The sequence below is a fragment of the Lactuca virosa genome, chromosome 3 (assembly GCF_052849685.1).
Source record: "Lactuca virosa cultivar CGN04683 chromosome 3, Lactuca_virosa_CGN04683_v6, whole genome shotgun sequence".
NCBI lineage: Eukaryota > Viridiplantae > Streptophyta > Magnoliopsida > Asterales > Asteraceae > Lactuca > Lactuca virosa.
Genome location: NC_136428.1, coordinates 33,758,248 through 33,771,717, shown reverse-complemented (window position 1 = coordinate 33,771,717; position 13,470 = coordinate 33,758,248). Strand labels below are relative to the sequence as shown.

The window sequence follows — 13,470 nt, the reverse complement described above, 5'->3', positions numbered from 1 at the left end:
TATACCCTTGGGCTCCAAATCACCAGCCGAACTCTCAGATCACCTAATCTACATTACCCACATCCAAAGGGGGTCTAAATCTCTCTTTTCCCCAAGGCCCGAAGCCTTATGATAACTGATCTTCGGATCACGGCCCCAAATCACAGAATGATCCCGAACAGGGTGTTACAATTACAATGAACTTCCCAATCTAAAAAAAGTAAGGAAAATATTTTTGTATTTTTGATTTTTGAAAATAAAATTCAAACATAACGAATCTTTTTGTATTTTTTGAATTTTATAAAGAAAATAAAAAACAACAAAAATCTTTTGGGATTTTTGAATTTTATAAAGAAAAGAAAAAAATAAAGAAAATCTTTTGGGGTTTTTGAGTTTTCTAGAAAATAAGAAAATAAGAATATCACCAACATTGGTCATTCGTTAATGATAATGAATGTTTGGCAAGAGAACTAACGCCTCCCATTTTGTATTTATTTCCAAAAGAATACCCTTCCCATTTTCTAATGTTTCCCAAACGAATATGCTTCCCAGAAAAATACATTCCCAGAAACATATGCTTCCCAAAAATGAGCGCTTCCCAGAAATATGCGCTTACCAGAAAGAGACACTTCCCATTCGCTACATGTCAACATGTGTTGAATGAGTCAGAGCCAATGTCGAAAGTGAAGTGGGTAGAAGCGCTGAATGTAAATAGTAACCTCTTAATGAAAATTTGTCAATTAACGAATGTTAGTCCAAAACTTCGCAAATGAAATTGAAGAAAAATTAGTTAGAATTAGGAACATAACAAGCCTCACCCGTAAATTCTAGGATTCTCACCCGTAGCAGAGTCAGTGGCAACTTCTGCTTGTTTGTAAGTTTTGTCTCGATGATCGAACCAGAGAATGTTGCTCATGCTCTCAAGGAAGCTGCCTGGATCAAACCTATGCATGAAGAGTTGAATGAGTTTGAATGTCATCGTGTGTGGAATCTAGTTCCCATGCCTTATGGAAAACTATCATTGGTACTCTCCGGGTGTTCAAACAAGATGGATGAAGATGGAATTGTCACTAGAAACAAATAAGACTTATGGCCAAAGGATTTTGTTAATTGCAAGGGTTAGAATATGACGAAACCTTTGCCCATGTTGCTAGACTTGAAGCAATCCGTCTGTTCCATGCTTTTGCTTCATTCAAAAATTTCAAAGTCTATCAAATGGATGTAAAGATTGTCTTCTTGCATGGGACTCTTCAAGAAGAAGTCTCTCTAAAACAAGCTCCAGGATTTGAAAGTGAAGAATTTCCTAATCATGTGTATTGTCTTGATAAAGTTGTATATGGTTTGAAGCAGGCACCCAGGACATGGTATGCCACATTGGCTATTTATCTTCTGGAAAGTGGATATAAATAAGAAAAATTGACAACACTTTATTCATCAAGCATTCAGGATCTCACATCATCCTTGCTCAAGTGTATGTTGATGATGTCATTTTCGGATCCACTGATGAGAAACTAATTTCTGAGTTCTCTGAGGTTATGGACAAAAAATTTGAAATGATCATAATGAGTGAACTAACTTTCTTCTTAGGTTTGTTGGTTAAACAAGTCAATGATGGAATCTTTTTCTATCAAGCTAAATATATTGCAGACATACTGAAGAAGTTTGGCTTTTCTGATAACAAACCAGCAAAAACTCTAATGTCTTTATCAACATCTATATCCGCTAATCCAAATGGCGTTGATGTGAATGAAACCCTGTATCGAGGGATGATTGGATCTCTGCTCTATCTTACTACCAGTTTCCATGACATTATGTTTGCCACCATATTGTGTGCTCGATATCAAGCCTATCCTAAGGAGTCTCATCTTCTCATTGTGAAAAAGGTTCTTTCGTTACTTAAAGCATACACCCAATCATAGATTATGGTATCCTTGCGATTATTATGAGTTCAAGCTGGTGGGATACATTGATTTGGATCATGGTGGTGAAGAAAATGAGAATTCAGTTGCTCTGATACCAACTGAAGGAATGAGAAAATTAGTAAACCTTAAACTTGAAGAGTCCAAGTGTTGGAAATACTTAAACATAGTTTCAGAATCGTCAAGTAGCAAGTAATGAGGAAAGTAAAGAGTTGTGAATCAACCAATTTAATGATAAAAACGTTTTTTAATGCTTAATATCAATGATTTAAATGTGTCTCATATTCATAAATATTCAGTTCCAAGTGTGTGAATGGTAAACAAACTAAAACACTCAAGTGGCTCTCTCAAATCTAGTCTAAACAACAAATGAGAAGAATGACCAGGGAATGCGCAAAGTGATTAGAATTGAGCAACTTTATAATGTACCCCAAGGGGCCTATTTATAGGCTTTGGAAAATCCCATGACATGGCTTGACCAATCAGGTGTTGACACGTCATCATGACTTAGTCATCAGTTGACTCCTTGCCCTACTTAACGGAGAATGGATGGAATATTCCAATTCTGTTAGTATTCCGTTAGGGTTCCATTCACGTTTTGAGTCTTCATATTTCTTGAGCCTTCTTGATCAAAATTGAAAATGTGATAAGCAAGATGAGCATCATGTTGCTCCATTTTCTTCTAAGATGTCATCAACTTCCAGAAGTGTCATTGATCAAGTTGAGTTGTTTTATTGAATGTTGGAATGTGTATTGAACTTGAAGATGTACAAATACATGTTTATTATGGACCATGGACGAACTTCATGTGTCATTGAGAATTTGGACGTGCCATCATTGTACATGATGTTCCATGTGCAATCTTGTTGAGCCATCAATGTGATCATGTTGATACATTGACTTGAGATGAGCTACCAAGTATTCATGTTGATCTATCAACGTCTTGTTGAGCCATAGAGTTTTGAATGAGCCAACAATGTTTCTGATGAGCCATCAACGTTTATGTTGAGCCATCAATGTCTTGATGCTCCACATATGATCTAGATGTTCCATCTAAGATCATAATGATCCAACTTGTTTTCAACAGGTGCTCTATGTAAGTTGCAAGTGATCCATGTTAATCAAGTGCTCCATGTTCAACAAGTTCTCCATGTCAACTGTCACACCCCCAAACCAGAACGACGGAAACGTTCGGGGGCGGAGGACTTCAGGTAAGTATCACAACACATGCAATATAGTAATCAAAGTACAAACAACCATTGCATTAATAAGTATAAGTGTTACATAAGTGTTTAAACATTACATATTCAAACACCAAAATAGGTACAGTAGAAGACAAGAGTCGCGGTACGGTACTAGGTAGTCTTTTCAAAAGCTTCAGGAGTGTACCTGTCTACTGGATTCTTGAGAATACAAGTTATTTGGAAAGAGTAGATCAACATTTAAGCTGGTGAGTTCATAAGTATTTTAGTTCTGTTAAGTATACTCTAGGTTCCTTGGAAAAGTTCATTGGTTCCTCCAGAAAATCCTATATTTCCTGAGGTGATAAACTGATAACCTCAATAGTTTCCCTCTGTAATTACTTAGTTTATACTAATTATATATAACCTAATATCGAATGGACAGTTAAATGGGTGTATCTGACCTAAGCCCACAACCAAACAAGGAACAGGAAGTAAGGCGAAAGTCACACATTTTACTGTCAATTGGATATTACTTATGTATAACTCTGATGTAATAACTAAGGAATTATAGAATTAACCACTAAAGGTCCTTTATGTTATACTAGTTGACTAAGTTCCATTTGATAAGTAGTTTAATTCCATAAACCGTTTCATTTGTAAAAGTGGTTTAATCCCAAAAACCGTTTCATTTGTATAAGTGGTTTAATCCCATAAACCGTTTCATTTCTAAAAGTGGTTTAATCCGATAAACCGTTACATTTGTAAAAGTATTCTTAGTTTTATCCGTTCTACAGTAAAACATTAGTATTAATCCTGGAAAAATATTATATTATCCATAATACTGCCTTGTGGTTTTAAATGTTCCAAAACAAGAAGTACAAGTATATTTTCATACTTGATTTCATGATACGTAGTTTTTACTGTAAGTAAAAATTAATAGAAGGTATATTTGGTCAGGATGTACTTATCTTTTCTTATTGTTTTAAGAGAAGTATATTACTTAGTAATTCACTCGTTATTTTATCCATGTGATTTCTATTAACCATACTAATATGACTGATATGCCTAATGCGACGTTCTTCAGGCGTTGGAAACGGTATGATATTTGACACCCTAGGCCTGCCGGCCAAACTGTAGCGAACAGCAAAGGTGCGGGATTGTCAGTCCCAGATAGATATATACACAAATTCACGCTCTCCCTACAAGAGATTCTGGTTAATAAGTCAGGACTTAAGGTCGTACTTAGATAAGTACACCATGAAGAGTCTCACAAATTTATTGTTTCAACGAGATTACAATGTATTATTACCCCGTGATTGCTAACCCTGGTACGTTGTATTTGTACCTTTGTTAATGCAAACCCGGTATGATGTATTATTACCCCATGATTGCTAACCCTGGTACGTTGTATTTGTACCTTTGTTAATGCAAACCCGGTATGATGTATTATTACCCCGTGTTTGCTAACCCTAGTACTCTGTATTGTACCTTTGTTAATGCAAACCCGGTATGATGTATTATTACCCCGTGTTTGCTAACCCTGGTACTCTGTATTGTACCTTTGTTAATGCAAACCCAGTATGATGTATTATTACTTCTTTAATATGTTATTCGTATATTAAAGGTATTATACATATTCTGTATTCCCCCCCCCCCTAAAAAGCATTTAAAAACAATTAAAAAGGTAAATTATAGGGGTATGAACTCACTTTGATGAGTGGTGATTTGGGAAGCGTTTCGTTTCTATAGATGATCTTTCTCGAAGAAACCGCGAGTTTTTGAGTAAAAACCGGGCTTTATGCAGGAAGCACTTCGACTGGAAAGAGGTTATCCTCTCGAGAATTCCGGGGTTCCGGGGCTTGCTTCGGGTTTTATATACGATACCGGGGTCTTGGGGGTTGTTTGGGAGTTTATGGAAGTGAAAGGGGTGAAAAAGTGTTAAGAACCGGAAGCCCTCGCATGCCTTATATAGGCCGAAGCCTCGGATCCGAGGCTATGCGAGGCTGCCACGTGCTCGGACAGGTGGCGAAGGAAGGAGTCAGCAACACACGTGCGGTCATGCGAAGGGGACACGGGGCGAGGCTTCGGACGTGGTGTCGCACCCCCAAACCAGAACGGCGGAAACGTTCGGGGGCGGAGGACTTTAAGTAAGTATCACAATACATGTAACATAGTAAACAAAGTACAAACAACCATTGCATTAATAAGTATAAGTTTTACATAAGAGTTTAAACATTACATATTCAAACACTGAAGTAGGTACAGGAGAAGACAAGAGTCGCGGTAAGTTTTAGACCAGTTGCAACACTACAATCACTCCCCTAAACACATGTTGGTTATATCTCGGATGAATATAGTTGATCAGACTATATTGATCCCAGATACGATTACGTCACTGTCTAGATTTAACTGCAATGTCCAACATCTAAATACTTTAGTTTTGTTCTTCTTGTGATACTCATTCTGGTATATATACTCTGCATGTACTTATACTTTTATAAAATATTGATATATTTTTAAAGTATAACTCTTAGTCAGATTGTTTTTATCCCAATGGGTTTATATTTGTATATCTTTTATGACTGATATACTGAGTTCACTATAAACACTGCTCTGATACCAATTTGTCGCACCCCCAAACCAGAACGGCGGAAACGTTCGGGGGCAGAGGACTTTAACTAAGTATCACAACACATGTAACATAGTAATCAAATTACAAACAACCATTGCATTAATAAGTATAAGTTTTACATAAGCGTTTAAACATTACATATTCAAACACTGAAGTAGGTACAGGAGAAGACAAGAGTCGCGGTACGGTACTAGGTAGTCTTCTCAAAAGCTTCGGGAGTGTACCTGTCTACTGGATTCCTGAGAATACAAGTTATTTGGAAAGAGTAGATCAGCATTTAAGCTGGTGAGTTCATAAGTATTTTAGTTCTGTTAAGTATACCCTAAGTTCTTTGAATAAGTTCACTGGTTTCTCCAGGAAATCCTATATTTCCTGAGGTGCTAGATTGATAACCTCAATAGTTTCCCTCTGTAATTACTTAGTTTATACTGATTATACATAACACAATATCGAATGGACAGTCAATTGGGTGCATCTGCCCTAAGCCCACAACCAAACAAGGAACAGGAAGTAAGGCGGAAGTCACACATTTCATTGTCAATCGGATATTACTTATGTATAACTATGATGTAATAACTAAGGAATTATAGAATTAACCACTAAAGGTATTTTATGTTATACTAGTTTACGGAGATTGAGTGACTAAGTTCCATCGGATAAGTGGTTTAATCCATAAACCGTTCTCTTTGTATTACTGTTTTGTAGTTGTATTCCTTTATGAAGACTTGAAAATGAGAGTGTGCCTGGCTCCACCAGGTGTTAATGAAAACTGTATTAAACCATTGTATTTTTGTATTCTATAAACTGGTACTTTGAAGGTGTACTTTCGTTTATTTGTTTATACACTAACGTATTGTTAATATCTTTTTAATGAGTAGTTTTTATTATAACCATACTATGACGGATGGCCTGAAACAAACGCTTTGTGGGCGTTTAAACTGGTGATAACAATTGTCACTCATCAGCGTGTATGCCGGACTGTAGCTAGCAGCCTGAGTGCGGGGTTGTCACTCCCGATATAGATCTACACACACTTGTTTCGATCCCCGGCTGGAGATTCTGGTTATAATGTCAGGACTTTCCTATGTTGTCTAAAATGAATTAAACAACCTGAATATAGAGTCTCATAAAAAGCATATTAAAGGTTACATGTATATTAGTTTTGAAAACCCAATCATTCTGAAATAATGATTGACAGCATATTCTTAGTTTTCCAAACATGTATTTGATAAGTGTAAACCCTTGATTTGTTTTGAATCAAAACCCTGGTTTCTTGTAAAACAGTGTATTCTAGTATACTTGAATTATGAATTATTACCTCGTATTTGCTAACTCGGGTACACTGTATAGTACCGTTGCTAATGCAAACCCGGCAGAATGTATTATTACCTCGTGTTTGCTAACTCGGGTACTCTGTATAGTACCTTTGCTAATGCAAACTCGGCATTACCACGTGTTTGCTAACCCTGGTACTCTGTATAGTACCTTTGTTAATGCAAACTAGGCATGATGTATCTTTACTTCTTTAATATGTTGTTTTTATATTAAAGGTATTATACATATCTTGGTATAGTTGAATGTATTTTGATGATTTCCTTGGAAAGTATACAGTCATGAATCATACTTGTATATTTAGTTTTGAATCATAAATTATACCTATTATAATTTATATGTTCTATCTGATTAGCATGAATTCTCATGGAATATCACATTTGCTCAGCCTGATACAAAGGTAATGATACTAAAAGGAGTAACCTTTTAGACCCATATATGTATAATATATATATAATTAAGAAGGAAACGACCTTCGGACAAATAATACAACCCTAATTCCACATCCAAACAAGGAAAAGGATATAGGATAATTCATTACTCCTAAGCCCTTCAAATCTTATTTATATATTTATACATATATAAACATGATTTTGGCATTTATACTTTGAAATAGCTTATAAAACAGTTTTCAAAGAATTTAACGGAGTTTTTACATGACTTTAAAGATTTAACATGGCTTCACGTTATTTTGAAAGTATTTGGTAATTCTTAAAAGCATACGGAAATTCTTTGTGTGATTATTATCACATACAGTTATTAACACAATTTAATATTGTGTTAAACTTGTATTCCCCCCCCCCCCTAAAAAGTATTTAAAAACCATTGAAAAGGTAAATCATAGGGGTATGAACTCACTTGATAGGTGGTGAACCGGACAGAGTTTCGTTTCACGAAAAGGAGTTTATTTGTCGAGAAACCGGCTCAATTTGGGCAGAGTTTCGACAAGAGAGAGGTTACTTCTCGGGAATCTCGGGGTTTCGAGGCTTGCTTAGGGTTCGAGACTTGATACCGGGGCTTTAGGGGTTGTATATGAGTTTGTGGAAGTGAAAGGGGTGAAAGTGTGTGAAAATTGAGGTGAAAAAATGGGGTTTCTTCGGAAGCCCTCGCATGCTTTATATAGTCCGAAGGTTCGGACCCGAGCCTATGCAAGTCTGCCACGCATCGGACAAATGGCGAAGGGAGGGGGCTTCTTTGGACCGGAGGCTCGCTGCTGGCTGGCTCGGATTGGACCGGACTTCGGTCCAATAGAAGGAGGACACGTGCGAAGGAGGGCGTCCGAGAGGTGTCTCCGGGGCATCTCGTGCGAGGCTGTTCGCTTCTTAGTGGACCTCGGCTGCGGTCCAATCAGGAGGTGCCACGCATGGCTTCGGTCCACTCAGCAGCTGCCACGTACGAGGTGACGTGTCACTTGCGAAATTGCCCGGTTTTCCTATTTTTCTTTATTTTTGTGCCAAAACTTGCGAAAATCATAACTTTCGCATACTAGCTCCGTTTTTGGCGTTCTTTATATGCACGCGTAGGTAAAATCATACTCTACGACTTTCGTTTAGACTTCGTCGGCTAATTTTGATTTTATTTTTAATATTATTATTTTTAACAGACCGGGACGTGAATTCGTTAAAAATTCATAACTTCTTCATCCGACATCCGTTTTCGTCTGTGTTTCTACCGTTGTACTACTACCGACGAGACCTTCAATTTTCGTTTAGGTTGTGTCGGCTAAAAATCGCTCGATCTTTATTTCGAGTTTTTAGTTGTACACTGCTATACTAAAACTTAGAAGAATCATAACTTCTTCATACGAAGTCAGATTTTGACGTTCTTTTTATGAACGTTCTCGGTTTAACATATTCTACAAGTTTCATTTAGATTGTTAAGGCTAAAAAGCCTTTTATCGAAAATTCACTTTTTACACTGTACAGTGTTTTGCCGGTTTTGACGCGGATTTTCGATTGGTCATAACTTCTTCGTTATAACTCGGATTTCAGTGTTCTTTATGTTTTTGGAAACCTTGTTACAAACTCTACCACTTGGTTCATCCCATTTAAGATTATTGATCAATTTATTTTTGACCAAAATTTGACTGTTGTCACACGTGGTGGCTTCTGAGTGGGCCGAACTTCGGTCCAATGGGAAGATGCCACGAGGGTCAAGGGGGTGTCCGAGGAGTGTCTCCGGGGTGTCTCATGCGAGGGTGTCGGCAGCTTATTGGACCTCGGCTGCGGTCCAACCAGATGGTGACACGGCAAACTTCAGTCCTATCAGAAGGTGACACGTGGAGGCTCGCATGCGAGGGTGACGTGGCCGAAGAGGGTCCATGCGAAATTTCCTGGTTTTCTAGATTTCTTGATTTTCTTGCCAAAAACTTGCGAAATTCATAACTTTCGCTTACGAGCTCCATTTTTAGCGTTCTTTATATGCACGCGTAGGTAAAATTATACTCTACGACTTTCGTTTAGACTTCGTCGGCTAATTTTGACTTTATTTTTAATATTTATATTTTTAACAGACCGGGACAGGAAATCCGTTAAAAATTCATAACTTCTTCATCCGACGTCCATTTTCGTCTGTCTTTTTACCGTTGTACTACTTTTGACGAGACCTTTGATTCTCTTTTAAGTTGTATCGGCTAAATATCGATCGATTTATATTTCGAATTTTTAGCTGTCTACTGTTAAACCGAAACTTAGAAAAATTATAACTTCCTCATACGAAGTCAGATTTTTACGTTCTTTTCATGAACGTTCTCGGTTTAACATATTCTACAACTTTCATTTAGATTGTTAAGACTAAAAAGCCTTTTATCAAAAATTCACTTTTTACACTGAACAGTGTTTTGCCGGTTTTTCGCGGATTTTCGATTGGTTATAACTTCTTCGTTATAACTCGGATTTCAGTGTTCTTTATATTTTTGGAAACCTTGTTACAGTCTCTACCACTTGGTTCATCCCAATTATGAGTTTTGATCAATTTATTTTTAACCTAAATTTGACTGGTGTCACATCAACTTCAAGTGCTCCATGTTCAGCAAGTGCTCCAAGTTAATTTCATGTGCTCCATGTCAACTTCATGTGCTCAAACATAAGATACTTCAAACACTTGTTGAATCTTGAGGATCTTTCCAACCTGAAACATTCTGATAATGTTTCTTAGAAAATGTAAATCAATACTCAACTTATTTCAAGTGACAATCACATAAAAATATTTCCAACAATTTCCTCCTATGTGATCGTTACTGAAATAAGGAGTTGTAAAAAGTGTGTAAAAAGGAAAACTATTGATTTAACATTTTCCCCATCTGCTTCAATGGAATTTTCTGTTGAAGCAGACACACAAAAAAACTTTAAAAAATAATTCAAGAGAATGTGTTCCTCGAACTCGAAAGAGGTTGTAAAAAAAATTTGAACTGTTAATATGACAATTGGAAAATAAAATTTGGATTTGATTAAAAAAATGTTCGAATTTACACGATCTAGACAAAAATTTGTCTTGTCAAGATAGGAAAATAAAGTCACAGATTGGAATAACTTGCAAACTCGTGTTCTGGTGCAAGAAGGAATGCCATTGGCGCAACAACATCCTTCTTGGCCCATCCCTTCAACATATGGCGCAAAAAGGTTCCCTTGTTGCTCTATATCACTTCCAAGTGCTCCAGAACTCTTCCTGGTGCTCCAAACCCCCATTTGGTACAATCTGTTGCTTTGGTACTTGATCTATTCCTTTTTCATACGATCCATTCCTTTCTCAGATTATCCGTTCCTTTGTCACATGCTCCATGAACCCTAGGTGCTCCATTGAGTTCCAAGTGCTCTAAATGCTCCATGAACATGATCTAAATGCTCGAGTCACATTTAACAATATTCACCTCGAATAAGAACTTCCTATCTCTTCCTTCCATTCATCCCCGAAGGGACCTACCTCCTACGAACATCAACCAAGTCCAAGCAAAGCTTGAACTTCTCCGTGGGCAACGACTTTGTCAACATATCTGCTGGGTTGACCTTGGTGACAATCTTAAGTATTGAAAACTTATCTCCTTCTAGAATATCTCGAATGAAATTAAGCATGGGATTAATGTGCTTTATCTTCTCGTGATACACACGGTTCTTAGCAAGACTCAAAGCACTTTGACTGTCACAATACAAGACAGGCTTCTCTACCGTCATACCAAGACTCTGAATAAGCCCTTGTAACCATGTCTCCTCCTTTATTCCTTCCGTCGTGGACATGTACTCGGATTCAATTGTAGACAAAGAAACAGTATCTTGTAACGTTGACTTCCAACTGATGGCACATCCGAATAAATTGAATATGTAGCACGTCCGTGACTTGCGCTTCAACAAGTCACCACCATAATCAGAGTCAGCATATCCTACCAAGTCACTCTTTGTATTTTATCCATACACCAAGAAAATATATATCATTCCCTTCAAGTATTGCAAGATCCACTTTACAATTTCTCAATGAGTCTTCCCTAGATTACTCATAAACCCACTAACCACACTAACTGTATGAGCCAAATCAGATCAGGTGCAGACCATAGCATACATGAGACTTCCAACAGCACTTCAGTATGGAAACCTGCTCATGTACTTCCTTTCTTCATTAGTAGTGGGTATAGTGCTTGGACCAAGTTTAAAGTGAGCTGCCGAAGGAGTTCCAACTGGATTGGATTGATCACAAGTGAAGGAATGCAGAACATTCTCAGTGAACGTTTTTTGAGAAATACATAACCGCCTTGATTTTCTGGCCCTTTGAATCACCATCCCAACTATATTCTTTGCTGCTCCCAAATCCTTCATCTCAAACTCATTCTTTAGGGTCTCCTTCAAGTCATTTCTTCCAGCTGTGTCTTTGGCTGTGATGAGCATATCATTAACATATAGCAAATATATCTGGGAATATGGTGACAATTCCTTTGAGAAAACACAGTTGTCAAACTGGTTCCGAGTGTAGCCATTCGAGATCATGAATGAATCAAATCTCTTGTACCATTGTCTTGGAGACTGCTTCAACCCATATAAGGATTTCTTCAGCAAGCATACATGATCCTTCTTAGAATCAAGGAACCCTTCTGGTTGGGACATATAAATCTGCTCTTCTAAGTTCCAATGAAAAAATGCAGTTTTCACATCGAGTTGTTCAAGCTCCAGATCAGATGAACTCACCATGGCCAAAAGAACCCGAATTGTCTTGTGCTTCACGACCGATGAGAATACCCCGTGATAATCAATTCATTCTTTCTGAGAAAACTCTTTCGCCACCAACCTTGCCTTGAACCTACTTGGTTCAATTCCTGGTATCCATTCCTTCATCTTAAAGATCCATTTGCATCCTACTAGCTTCGCTTCCTTTGGTAATGGAACAAGATCCCATGTTTCAGTCTTCTCTAAATATTGCATTTCTTCATTCATGGCCATCAACCAATCATTTTATTCTTTACTCGCCACAGCCTCTTTAAACAATTGAAGCTCCTCAGTGTCAATGTCTTCTCTAGTTGCTAAAGAAAAAGCAATGGAGTCAAGTTCACCTGAATTCACACATCCCACATATCTATCAGGTTTTCGAATGACCCTCCTTGATCTTCTCTTTGCTATTGATTATGACCCATCATCCTTCCCGACATCAGCACCACTGGATGAAGATCTCATGGGTTGCTCTTGGGTTTCATCATGTCCAGGTTGTTCACTGTCGCCATGCTCTTTGTCACTTATCATAACTCTGTCTGGAGTTTAAGTTACAAACTCCACCTTCTATCTAGCACCATGATCTTTGTTTCCTACTTGAATTGTATCACCTTGTCCCTGCTTACCTATGGCAGATTCATCAAAGGTCACATCTCTGCTCATGATAAATTTAAGAGTTCTTCCTTCTTCTGTACACCACAGTCGATAACCTTTTACTCCTGTCACATATCCTAGAAATATGAACTTCATTCCCATTGGCTCAAGTTTACCATCATTCACATGTGCATATCCGGGGCATCCAAATATACGTAAACCAAAATAGTCAAAGGGTTTCTCGGACCATACCTCTGGAGGAGTCTTCAAGTCTATTGTAGTTGATGGTGATCTGTTCACTAGATAGAAAGCAGTGTTAACTGCTTCCGCCCAGAACTGCTTGGATAAGTTAGCAAATATTCGCATGCACCTGGCACGCTGCATGAGTGTTTGGTTCATCCGTTTTGCCACTCCATTTTTTTGTGGTGTGTGTCGTACATTGCGGTGCCTCACTATACCTTCTGCCTTGCATAAATTGTCAAATGGAGCATTACGGAACTCCAACCCATTGTCAGTCCTTAGAGTCTTGACCTATTTTCCAGTCCATTTCTCAGCCATGCTCTTCCACTCCTTGAACTTTCCAAACACCTCATATTTGGTCTTCAGAAAGTACAACACAACCTTCCTTGAATAATCATCAA

General features: G+C 37.7%; 1 protein-coding gene across 1 annotated transcript; it reads right to left on the bottom strand.

The window, feature by feature from the left end:
- Positions 1-12,481: 12,481 nt before the first annotated feature.
- On the bottom strand, positions 12,482-13,213 carry LOC145163401 (putative mitochondrial protein AtMg00710). The gene is made up of 2 exons (XM_079082242.1): positions 12,862-13,213; positions 12,482-12,579 (listed from the first exon to the last, which is right to left on the bottom strand). Exons 1-2 carry the CDS (start codon positions 13,211-13,213, stop codon positions 12,482-12,484), a joined length of 450 nt encoding a protein of 149 aa, XP_078938368.1.
- Between the last annotated feature and the right edge of the window lie 257 nt (positions 13,214-13,470).